This window comes from Copadichromis virginalis, linkage group LG3 (assembly GCF_057382275.1).
Source record: "Copadichromis virginalis isolate Kocher_CV1m ecotype Utaka linkage group LG3, C_Virginalis_male_GT1.1, whole genome shotgun sequence".
Taxonomy (NCBI): Eukaryota; Metazoa; Chordata; class Actinopteri; order Cichliformes; family Cichlidae; genus Copadichromis; species Copadichromis virginalis.
Window position 1 is genome coordinate 22,145,232 of NC_140620.1, and position 11,628 is coordinate 22,156,859.

Here is an 11,628-nt window from a genome sequence, read left to right on the forward strand (position 1 = left end):
GTGTGTTGTGTGAAGGTCGTTTGGCTAGCTGCTGCTCTCCCCGGCTAGCACAGGGGAGTGTCTAGCTGAGCATTGGCTCTTCCTTCGGACACTCGTTTTTTTGTTTTGCCTTTTTTATTTTCGGAGCAAACCCGGGTGGGGATTAATTCTCTGTTGGGGGTAGGCTTGTCAGTGCCTTTTGGCACTTGATGATTCGCCTTTAAAGTGGCCTCGAGCCTGGTACGCTCCAGAAGCTAGGACAGGCTAGATTCTGAGCAGGTAGGACTGGGGGGAGTGTGGGCTTTTCAATTAATGGTTGACTTTTTGACACAACACATTTCTCTTTCGCCTGTGTGTAGTTCTGTAGTGAAGGCATTGTGTGTGTGTGTGGCCTTTTAGTGGTTTGCTTGTGTTTTGGCAGGCCATTTTGGGTTTTCATGGCCACTTTTGATATTGCTGGGTTTACAGCAGAGCCGTCGCTTGCCCTGCTAGATGTTTGTAGGAAGAGGGATCTGCATGAGCTGGCTACACATTACGGGATCAGTGTCTCCACTGGTCTACGCAAAGCCGAGCTGAAAGCCGCTCTGGTGTCCGGGTTGTTGGAGAAGAGGGTGGTTGTAATGCAAGAACCTCCGAGCACACCCGGTCCGGCTGGACCAAGTGCGGCGCCTCCTGTTCGAGGCCAGGTTGTAGAACCAGCAGTGTCCACACCTATGGACCAGGGGTTGCCCGAGGGGGGGCCTATGACGCTGCCCCGTTTTGATCCACTCTCCATCCAGTCATCAGAGGGTTCTAAGCAGGATGCTAGGCTCAAAGTCCGTCTAGCTCGCCTCCAGCTGGAGAAGGAGCAGAGCGAGAGAGAGTTCCAGCTGAAGAGGGAGATAGAGCTTAGGCGTTTGGACGCAGAACTGGCTAGGGCTAGAGAGGTTGAGCTGATGAAAGTGGAGGCGGAGACGAAGGTCAAGCTGCGACAGCTGGAACTCCAGCAGGCCTCCACCCCTCCTGTGGTGGCTTCGCTGTCACATACAGACGTTCAGTTTGATGTAGGAAGGAATAGTCGTCTGGTCCCTGCATTTCGTGACACTGAGGTGGAGATTTATTTTGAATCGTTTGAGCGGATAGCGACAGCCTTGCGTTGGCCGCGGGATGCGTGGGCCATCCTGCTACAGTGCAAGCTGGTGGGCAAGGCGCAGGAAGTTTGTTCCTCGTTGTCCGCTGAATGCAGCTTGGACTACGACAAACTGAAAAGTGCAATCCTGTTAGCCTATGAACTAGTTCCCGAGGCTTACAGGCAACGATTTCGGGGGCTGAAAAAGGTGCAGGGTCAATCCTTCCTGGATTTCGCAAGAGAAAAGAGTATCCTCTTTGATCGGTGGTGTATGGCCTGTAAAGCTGCAGACCTAGCTTCGGTACGGGAATTGATTCTCATTGAGGAGTTCAAAAATTGCGTCACCGAGCGGATGGCGGTATATCTGAATGAGCAGAAGGTCTCCACGTTGCAGCAGACCGCGACCCTGGCTGACGAGTTCGCACTCGTCCATAAAACCAGTGTTGTTAAGCATGAGCGACGCGACATACTAGCAAAGGCTAGTGGTGAGCAAGACACAAGGAGAGAGGTGCCTGTGCCTCGTCCCAGGTCAGACCGGAAATGTTTCTATTGTTTTAAATCCGGCCATTTAATAGCGGATTGCGAGGCCTACAGGCAAAGACAGCCAGTTTCAACACCACGTAAACCAAAAGGGATAGGGCTGATTAAAAACGCTTCTTCTGGTAGTAGACCACTTAGCACTGAAACGCCTGACGAATGTTTTAAACCTTTCATTTTCAAAGGAGCGGTGTCACTCTCTGGTAAGCCTGGAGATGGGCGTACTGTGACCATTCTACGCGACACAGGTGGTTCACAGTCCCTCATACTGGCTAGTGCACTTGCCTTTGATGAAAAGACCGCCAGCGGCACTGATGTTATTGTTAGGGGCGTTGGAATGACTTATGTGCCAGCCCCCCTCCATCAAATTTGGGTGCAGAGTGACCTGATAAGCGGTGTTTTTCCTGTAGCTGTGTGTCCTTGTTTCCCGATTGATGGTGTAGACTTCATAATGGGCAATGACATTGCAGGCGGGAAGGTTTGTCCTGCCCCAGAGGTTACAAAGACCCCTGACCCAAGCCCCTTGCCAGATGTTTTAAACCGGCAGCACCCGGATGTATTTCCCGTAGGTGTTCTTACCCGGTCACAGGCCCATCGGCAGGGAGAAGTGGTTGACTTGTCAGGGTCAGTGGTCGGCTCTATGCTGGGGATGGATGTGATGCCCTCTGAGGAGGGGGAGGTGGGTCCTGATGCCAAGGAACTGGCTCAAGAAGTGGCTGAGCCTGCTCCTGAACCCGCAGCCCCCCCTCTCCTCACACGGGAGGCCCTTATTATCGCTCAGAAAGCAGACCCATCGTTAACCAAATGTTTTGCTGCCGTAGATGAGAGTGATCATCTGGCAGGAGACAGGAAGCAGACATTTGTTGTACGTGATGGATTGCTAATGCGCAGGTGGACTTCAAAGCCAGGGGAGGACTGGAGTGTAGTCCAACAGATAGTGGTCCCGGCTAGTTTACGTCAGCACGTGCTACAGTTAGCCCATGACCATTCATGGTCAGGACATTTGGGGATAACTAAAACATATGACCGTATTCTGCAGCACTTCTTCTGGCCGGCAATGAAGACAGATGTTGCGAAGTACTGTAATACTTGTCATACGTGTCAACTGGTGGGCAAACCAAATCAAACTGTGCCCCCCGCCCCACTATGTCCAATACCAGCTGTTGGTGAGCCATTCGAGCATGTTTTGGTCGATTGTGTTGGTCCGTTGCCAAGAACACGAGCAGGTAATCAGTTTTTGTTGACCATAATGTGTTTGTCCACGCGGTTCCCCGAAGCAATTCCTCTGCGGAGGGTCACCACTGCAAACATTACTAAGACGCTAATCAAATTTTTCACCACCTTTGGTCTTCCAAAAACAGTGCAAACAGACCAGGGAACTAACTTCTTATCTCGAGCATTCAAACAGACTTTAGCTTCCCTGGGCGTCTCTCATTCTGTGTCTAGTGCTTATCACCCAGAGTCGCAGGGTGCACTTGAGCGTTGGCACCAAACACTTAAGGCCATGCTAAAAAAGTACTGCCATGACACGGGCAGAAGCTGGGATGAGGGTGTCCCCTTTGTACTGTTCGCAATACGCAATGTTAAGCAAGAGTCCTTAGGATTCAGCCCAGCTACACTTGTGTTTGGCCGCGAGGTGCGGGGCCCGCTAAAGATGTTGAAAGAGAGGTTCCTTAGTGGGGGTGTTCCAAAAACTAACGTGGCAGATTTTGTGAAGACATGTAAGGATCGTTGGCAACGTGCTACCTCATTAGCGAAAGAGGCCCTGTGTACTGCCCAGGCGTGCATGAAGACGTGGCATGACAGAAAGGCTGTGAAAAGGCATTTTCAGGCTGGGGACAAGGTTTTAGTGTTGCTACCGGTGCCTGGCTCTGCTCTTACGGCCCGTGTCGCAGGACCGTACGTCATAGTGAGGAAAGTGTCTGAGACAGATTATGTTCTCAGTACCCCAGAGCGCAGGAGGAAAACACGCCTGTGCCACATCAACATGTTAACCCTACCATGATAGGGAAACCCATGAGACTGTTGCCAGTGCGGCAACCTCCAGCTCTGTCTCCGCCACCGTGCTGAGTGTAGAGGCCAGTGCTGACGACGATCTGCATATACTTTCTGAGGGACAACAGTGTGGACGGTTGGCGAATTCAGCTTACTTAGCCGAAGTAACGGCCCACCTGTCTCATCTGTCCCCTTCACAATGCGAAGATGTGCTTAATCTACTGCACTCCTACCCCTCTCTCTTTGGTGATGTGCCCTCGCGTACTAATGTTTGTGAACATGATATCGATGTTGGGGACGCAACCCCAATCAAACAGCACGCGTACCGCTGCCCTATGGGAAAGCGCGAGGTGATGAGGAAGGAGGTCAGTTATCTAGTGGAGAATGGTTTGGCGAAACCGAGTCACAGCCCTTGGAGCTCTCCATGTTTACTTACGCCCAAGTCTGATGGCACCCCACGTTTCTGCACCGACTACCGTAGGGTAAATGCAGTGACTGTCGCCGATTCTTTTCCACTTCCTCGTATGGAGGACTGCATTGACAACATAGGTCCTGCCACATTTATTTCCAAACTGGACCTTCTTAAAGGATATTGGCAAGTGCCTTTGACCCCCAGAGCCTCTGACATTTCTGCATTTGTCACACCCGACCATTTCATGCAGTACACCGTGATGGCGTTTGGCATGAAAAACGCTCCGGCCACATTTCAGCGGTTGATGCAGCTGGTTGTAGGAGACGTGCCTCAATGTAATGTGTACTTGGATGATGTGGTGATATATACAGCCACGTGGGAAGAGCATGTGGCCATCCTACGATCAGTATTTCAGCGACTGGCTGACGCCTCGTTGACTCTAAATCTCGCTAAGTGCGAGTTCGCCAAAGCGACAGTCATGTACCTGGGGAAACAGGTGGGTTTCGGGCGGGTACGCCCAGTGGAGGCAAAAGTCGAGGCTATCCTCAGCTACCCGGCCCCAGCCACTAGGCGGGAGTTAAAACGGTTCCTGGGCATGACTGGATACTACCGCTGTTTTTGCAAGAACTTTGCGGTAGTTGTGGCCCCTTTGACAAGGCTATGTAGCCCCAAAGTCCCTTTTGAGTGGTCAGGGGAATGCCAGCACGCATTCGAGTCTGCAAAATCCCTCCTTTGCAGCGCCCCAGTTCTGGCTGCCCCTAACTTCTCTCAGCCTTTCAAGCTGGAAGTCGACGCCAGTACCACCGGAGCTGGTGCGGTGCTATTACAAGACGACGCAGAGGGTGTGTGTCACCCAGTCTGCTACTACTCTGTAAAGTACAAGCGCCATCAGCTAAACTATTCCACCATAGAGAAAGAGGCTCTAGCGATGCTGATGGCCTTGCAGCACTTCACTGTGTATGTGGGCTCTAGCTCCTTTCCGGTAACGGTGTATACAGATCACAACCCCCTCACTTTCCTCCAGCGCATGTACAACCACAACCAACGACTAATGCGCTGGGCTTTGCTGGTGCAGGATTATGATCTGATTATCCAGCACAAGAAAGGGACTGAAAATCTGGTGGCTGATGCACTCTCACGCAGTGCATAGTGATGAGTTTCTTCTGTGTTTTGTATAGTGTGGATTTAGGGTGGGGGGAATGTTACATCCTGGGAGGCTGTGGGAGTGTGTGGGCGTGGTGTTGTCTTCTCTCTCTCCTCCTCCTTCGTTCTGGCCCCTCCCCTTGTCTCTCTCTGCCCCTGCCCTCTCCTTTAGGTCACACCTGCTGCTCATCTGCTCTCATTACAACCAATTACCCTCAGGGGTGATATAAGCTGGAGAAGAGCAGTGTGGAGGAGGAGGGAGAGGTTTCTGGTAGATTTCCTCTGTGCTGGTCAGAGCGTGCTACTGGCTTAGGTGTGGAACAGCCTGCTGCGTATGACCAGCCTTCTGGTGTGTGGCTCTTTGTGAGTAGTGTTTAACTGAGCAGTGAGTGCCCATGAGTGACGGCGGCCTTCATTAGTTTGTGTGGCCTGCCTGGATATTGTTTGTTAGCAGCGTTGCTGTCTCTTTCTGTTGAAACCTTATTGTTGCTTTCTTTGTTGAGTGGTCATTACCACTTTGGGTTGACCTCCCTGATTTCTTATTAAAGCAGCGGTGCTGTCTCCTTTTGTTGTTGCCATTTATATGATTATTGAGGTGTTTGCCTACAATAAAGATCTATTTTATGTTAAATACCTCTGCCTGGCGTTCTTTTCATTCCACCTGGATCTAACTGTTACTGTCCCCCACCCTCATCGCCTAGACTTTTATGTGGGGACGTAACAGTATGTATGGTCGGAGGGTAAGATGGCGCCGCCATTGCGTGCAATAGGTCGGCAGCCTTATGAAATTTCCCTTGTGGGACTAATAAAGGTATATCAAATCAAAATCAAATCAAACTATGATGAGTCACGTCAAATATTTGTAATCTCACTGTTGACCAAAATAATGCCGACTATCATTCATACCAGACTTGAGCAGCAGGTGGAGGCACTCCTGAGCGTCACACCTACAATTCTCTTGCTTTGCAATGAACACTACCGGCATGCAGCTTTCTTCCATTGTATGACGCTGTCTCACACTAAACTGTTCAGTTCAGTTCAATTTTATACAGTAAGACAAAGAAAATGAAAAAAAAACAAAAACAACAATCATATAACCCCCTATAAGCAAGCACCATGGCGACAGTGTGAAGGAAAAACTCCATCAAGAGACAGATATTAATAACAGATATGATTCAATGCAGAGAGGTCTATTAACACATAGTGAGTGAGAAAGGTGACTGGAAAGGAAAAACTCAATGCATCATGGGAATCCCCGGCAGCCTACGTCTAATGCAGCATAACTAAGGGAAGATTCAGGGTCACCTGGTCCAGCCCTAACTATATGCTTTAGCAAAAAGGAAAGTTTTAAGCCTAATCTTAAAAGTAGAGATAGTGTCTGTCTCCTGAATCCAAACTGGAAGCTGGTTCCACAGAAGAGGGGCCTGAAAACTGAATGCTCTGCCTCCCATTCTACTTTTAAATACTCCAGGAACAACAAGTAGGCCTGCAGAGCGAGAGCGAAGTGCTCTAACAGGGTGATATGGTACTACAAGGTCATTAAGATAAGATGGGGCCTGATTATTTAAGACCTTGTATGTGAGGAGCAGGATTTTGAATTCAATTCTGGATTTAACAGGAAGCCAATGAAGGGAAGCCAAAGCAGGAGAAATATGCTCTCTCTTTCTAGTCCCTGTCAGGACTCTTGTTGCAGCATTTTGGATCAGCTGAAGGCTCTACAGGGAGTTTTTGGGAGGACTTACCTGTCACCAGCTGCCAGTGCTTAACTAACCTTAATTGATTGTGTAATGTGATCTCAGTGTTTCCTGCCGGCCTGTGATATGTGCTGGCTTCAGACTGGAAATGGCTCAGCTCATACCCTTTAATGACAGCTAATCATTTGATGAGAGTGGGCGAGGAGAGCAGATAATCTCCTTGCATTGCTTTCAATGCACTCACTTAGAACAAGACTAGAGTGCATGAAGGCCTGCAACAGGTAGGATGGGCTTCAAACCCACCCACCCCCCTGTGGGGCTGTACGGAAGGACCTAATAACCGTAGGTTATAAGATGCACGTAGATGCATCTTTGCACCTTTCACTTTTTTATCTTTTTGCCTCATTGGGTGCAAAGCAGGTACCAGGCAAATGCAGTGACCAACCTTTGAGAACTACAGATACAGTAATAAAAACTAGAGTGAAACAACATACAAGTATGGAAGTATGTATCTTGTGATGACTTTAAGACCTTTATCGTTAATTATGTGTCTTATTGCTGGAGCATATATATCTTCAATTGGTGGCTTTTATTCAACCTGAGTGTTTTGAGAAGTGCTTTACAAATAATGTTTTCCCCCCGTCTTGTCTTTGCTCCTCCAGACTTGTCTTTTCTGAGCGGAGCATCTTGCGACTCTCCCAGCAGCAACTCTCCTCCTCTCGCCATTTCCCCACCTGCTGCCACTGTCACCACTCCAGGTGTCCTGACCTGCGCCAGCCGGGCCTTCGCCTCCTGCCTCCCTCCACCTCCTCCACCACCTCAGTCCCCATACCCCCTCTCCACCCTGTCTTCTCTCTCATCGCTCAGCCCTGCCGCCTCTCACACTCAGAGACTCTACATCAGCCCGCAGTCGCCGTTCTACTGATGGTGAGACTCTGCAGTGAGGAGGGATTTAAACTGTGCTTAATCAAATGTTCTTCAAAGTCTGCCTCGTCGAGGAGATACATACTGTCTCTGAAGACTTTTTGTGTCCTACTAATATAAGAAGGGTTTCCAAGGAGACAGAGTAAAGGCGATTTGATTTTATGCCCTAATTCAGTATAACTAGTTTTATGTGACATTATTTGGGGTTTATTTATTTATTTTTGCGCTTCAGAGCATGTTATCTTATGTTTTTTGTCTTTTTTCTTTATGCCCTCCAGTCATTTTCTGCCAGAGGCGCTGCCTCGCCTGAAGGTCAGAAGTTAGAGGAAGATCTACTGAAGGAAAAGTGCGAGGAAGAAAAGGCAGGCTGTGTTTCTTACAATTACGCTGCACACGGTGTAATTGTATTGTTAATGTGCTTTTTTAAATTAGAGCCTCTGTTATGTTAACTTTTGTCCTCCTGTTATGTGGCGAAGGAGGGGGCAGAGTCACTGTTTTATCATCCTCTTCTTCTTCTAGAGGAATTTTTGTAGCTGCTGACTTCCTTCACAATCCGACTCTAAATATGAAGCTCCAAAACAAAAGACCATTTTTGTCTTTTCTTATTTTGTGTGAGCTGCTTTGCATCCAGGCTGATTTTAAGCACGAGGAAGAAGGAGGCTCTGCAACAACTTTTGTTGTTGGGCTTTTAGTCTCATTTAAACTGCATTCAGCACAAACAGAGGCACAGTTAGTTTCTCATGGTTTTGTTTCACATTCTAGTTGTTTAGTGTTCATAAAGAAAAGTTCATTTATCAGTAATTTCAAAAAAACAACAATGGGGCGGGGGGTCCTTTTAAAGCGTTGATCTATCCAAAAGCAGCCGCCTGAGTAAATATCCCCTAATATTTATTATATTGGCTTTACAATTGGAGCTTGCATTTAATTATTATTTTTTTTTAATTTACAACTAAAAAAGCAGAAGAAATCATAAAATCAGCATTTTTATTTATATTCACAAAACAATTAGTAGTTGCATGCCTTAGTGATAATATTGATGGTACTTCTTTATTTTTGGAGACTTTCATTGTCATAACATTTTAGACCTTTAATTAATGGGGGTCCTTAGTTAATGGCGAAAAAGTAGAATGTTTAATAAAAATCAATAACTCAGTATTTCTTTTTTAGTATTTTATGTTTTAGAGTTTCTCTTTATGGGACCCAAAATTCACTTGTTATTGGTAATTACTTCATTTTTAGGCAAGTTTTCAATTAAAACTAGTAGTAGTAGTAGTAGTTACTGCCAAAATAATCAGCAGATTGATCAGTTTAAAAGTACAATTATTAATGGTAGGACTACAGATAAATGCTGTTTATTTTGTTTTGTTCTTTCTTTTGGAGACACTTTGAAATTCCAAATAAAATTTTCTAGAAATTTTATAAATGTTTAAAGGTGATCCGTTTTACAGAAAGTTGTTACAAAATTACAGATTTTGCATAAATATTTGGGAGATGAGGGCGTGCTGTATGTTTTTTCTTCTTGCAGTTTTACACTTTTAAAGCAAGCAGAATTTATAAATACTTTTCTGCTGTGCAATGGGGGAGTTTGAAGTTGAGAGGAGAGAGTTGTACACGGTTCCTTAATAAATGAATTCAAACGCACTGAAAGTTGTGCTTGAAGGTTTGAAATCGATCGTTTTTAAGATCAAAGTAACAGCGGAGTGTTTTAAGTTCATGTTTTTTCTCTCTTTCTTGATTAGTTTGACTGATGCATGTTGCTTGGACTTTAAATGTTTTATATGTATTTACAGGGACTGTGTTTGCATAGTTTTACTTCATGTTCATTCCCTTGTTTCATACAAAGTTCCTGCAACATATTGCTCTGCTCGACTTTGATTTTTAGGAGAAAAGGTTTAATTTGTGTTTAAAACCAGACAGAAGATTTTGTTTGTGACAGAGAATCTGGATATTTTTAATGCATGTCAGAATATTCGTCCCAGTTTTTGTTTTAGTGAAATCCAAACCAGACAGCAGACTGAAATCTCTTCAGTCGTGAATAAGAAAAGCAGAAACAATAGTGATAGTAAGTCCAATCAAAAATCACGATAGTGTGTAAAAGAATAAATCTTAGTTGCTCCCAATGTGACCGTATTTATTAAAAACAGATATGAAGTATTTCACAGCACTCAAAAACAAAAAGTAATGAAGGGTTTGCTTATAAACTTGCCACACAGTTAAATTTCAAGAACATGAAGATAAAGAGTTTTGTGTATTCATGTGAATCTCTGTGTTGTAGTTTAGTCTCAGGAATCTTGTTTCCAAAAATTAAACAGTGGGAGTATTTTGGAATAAAACCCTGCCACAGTTGATTCACGTACACCTCTACTGTTTTTTGTCCCAAGAAATGGTTGAATAGTATAAAATACAGTACTATACAAAAGTCTCGAGTCCCCATTCATTTCTTTTCATTTTGATCCCAAGAAGCCAGACTTTCTTGAATTTGAAAGTGGTTTTGAGCAGTGGTTTGGGTTTTGTAGGACTTTCTGTAGGCTTGACTCATTTCAGTCCAGTCTGTGTACCTGAATTGTTTTGTTTGTTTGCTTGGCCACTTAACACTGATCTATGTGTCATTCAAACATTAAAAGCCGCACCTAACTCGAGGGATTACCCAGTGTTGTGTCTACACATAACAGAAGGCTAAATCAAAAAACTAATTTTAAATTACACACATTTTCTACTAGCAGCTTATCACAAAAACACATCGTTTGTTCCAATTTCTGTAGTTGAATCTTGAGAAATTCCAAAGATAACCCAGTTTGGCAGACATAAAATTTAATTTTTGCACCAACAAGGCGATTCCCAAAGAGCTATTAGCCAAAAACCTGGCATATCTCAGCATGATGTGCAGTGTATCCTTAAAAAAATGTTTGGGTGCTCATATTTGGCACCCTGAGGCTTAAAAGGATGTAAAAGATCTTTGCTGAGCTGGTATGACTCAGCATCTGAGTGTTCTGTGTTTTTTCAAGGAATAGTCGCACTAGTCTGACAAACTAATGTATACCGACTTCCATCAAGATGGTTGTTTTTACCCCTTGAAAGCCCATGAGGAGTAACCCACGAACCTCTTTTTCTGAAGTGAGCGGTTTCTGTCATATTTTGAGCTTCTTATAGAACAAAATGACTTGAGTTTGCGTCAGACGTTAGTGACGCTGGTGTGACCGTGCTGTTCAAACCTCCTTTTCTGTCTGGTAGCCATTGCCTGAGCTGTTAACTAAAACATCAGCAGACCACAGGAAAAAGTTTTGAAATTGGATTTTGGCAAATCCCACACATCTTTTGCTTCCTGAAAGGAATATTTACCTGCATATTCATGGTACTGGTCAATGATATCTGAAGCACAAATGTCAGAAATAAGACTCTTACAGATGTTTTTTTATGTTTTTGGCATGCCTACTTGGTTTTAGATCATGTAGAAGAAATGCCAGTGCTGCTTGAACCGTGACAAAAAACAGATGAACAGTAGTTTCTGTCTTTTCAGTTTCACTGCCTTTGGATCCTTGTTTTCCTCTAAAGGCTTGCTGATTTGCTCTTCTGCAGCTCCTATTTCTCTTCAGCACTTTTCTGAACCCTGAACCTTCATCGCTCGAGAAACTTTGTACTTGATTCAGTCTTTGTAGCATGGAAACTTAAAAGGGGAACCCATTAAAAGCACTATATTTCCTTTTTTTCACTTATGTGAAAGGTTTTTATTTCCAATTCAGTATTGATTCTCACCTGTAATCCAGCCATATGGTTGATTTAATAGTTGTGTTGGAGCTTTCCGAGTTCTCAGGCCCCCCTATGCAATGTCAGAACTT

General features: G+C 45.2%; 1 protein-coding gene across 2 annotated transcripts in view; it reads left to right on the plus strand.

Annotated features, from left to right (window-relative positions):
* rbm46 (RNA binding motif protein 46) overlaps nt 1–10,214 on the plus strand; it is a 42,126-nt gene extending 31,912 nt beyond the window's left edge. For both annotated transcript variants that reach the window (XM_085448072.1, XM_085448086.1), the window contains exons 10-11: nt 7,531–7,795; nt 8,071–10,214. In XM_085448072.1, the coding sequence (XP_085304198.1) occupies nt 7,531–7,793 (263 nt within the window). In that variant the 3' untranslated portion in view covers nt 7,794–7,795; nt 8,071–10,214. The remainder of the gene's footprint in view (nt 1–7,530; nt 7,796–8,070) is intronic.
* Nucleotides 10,215–11,628: the final 1,414 nt, after the last annotated feature.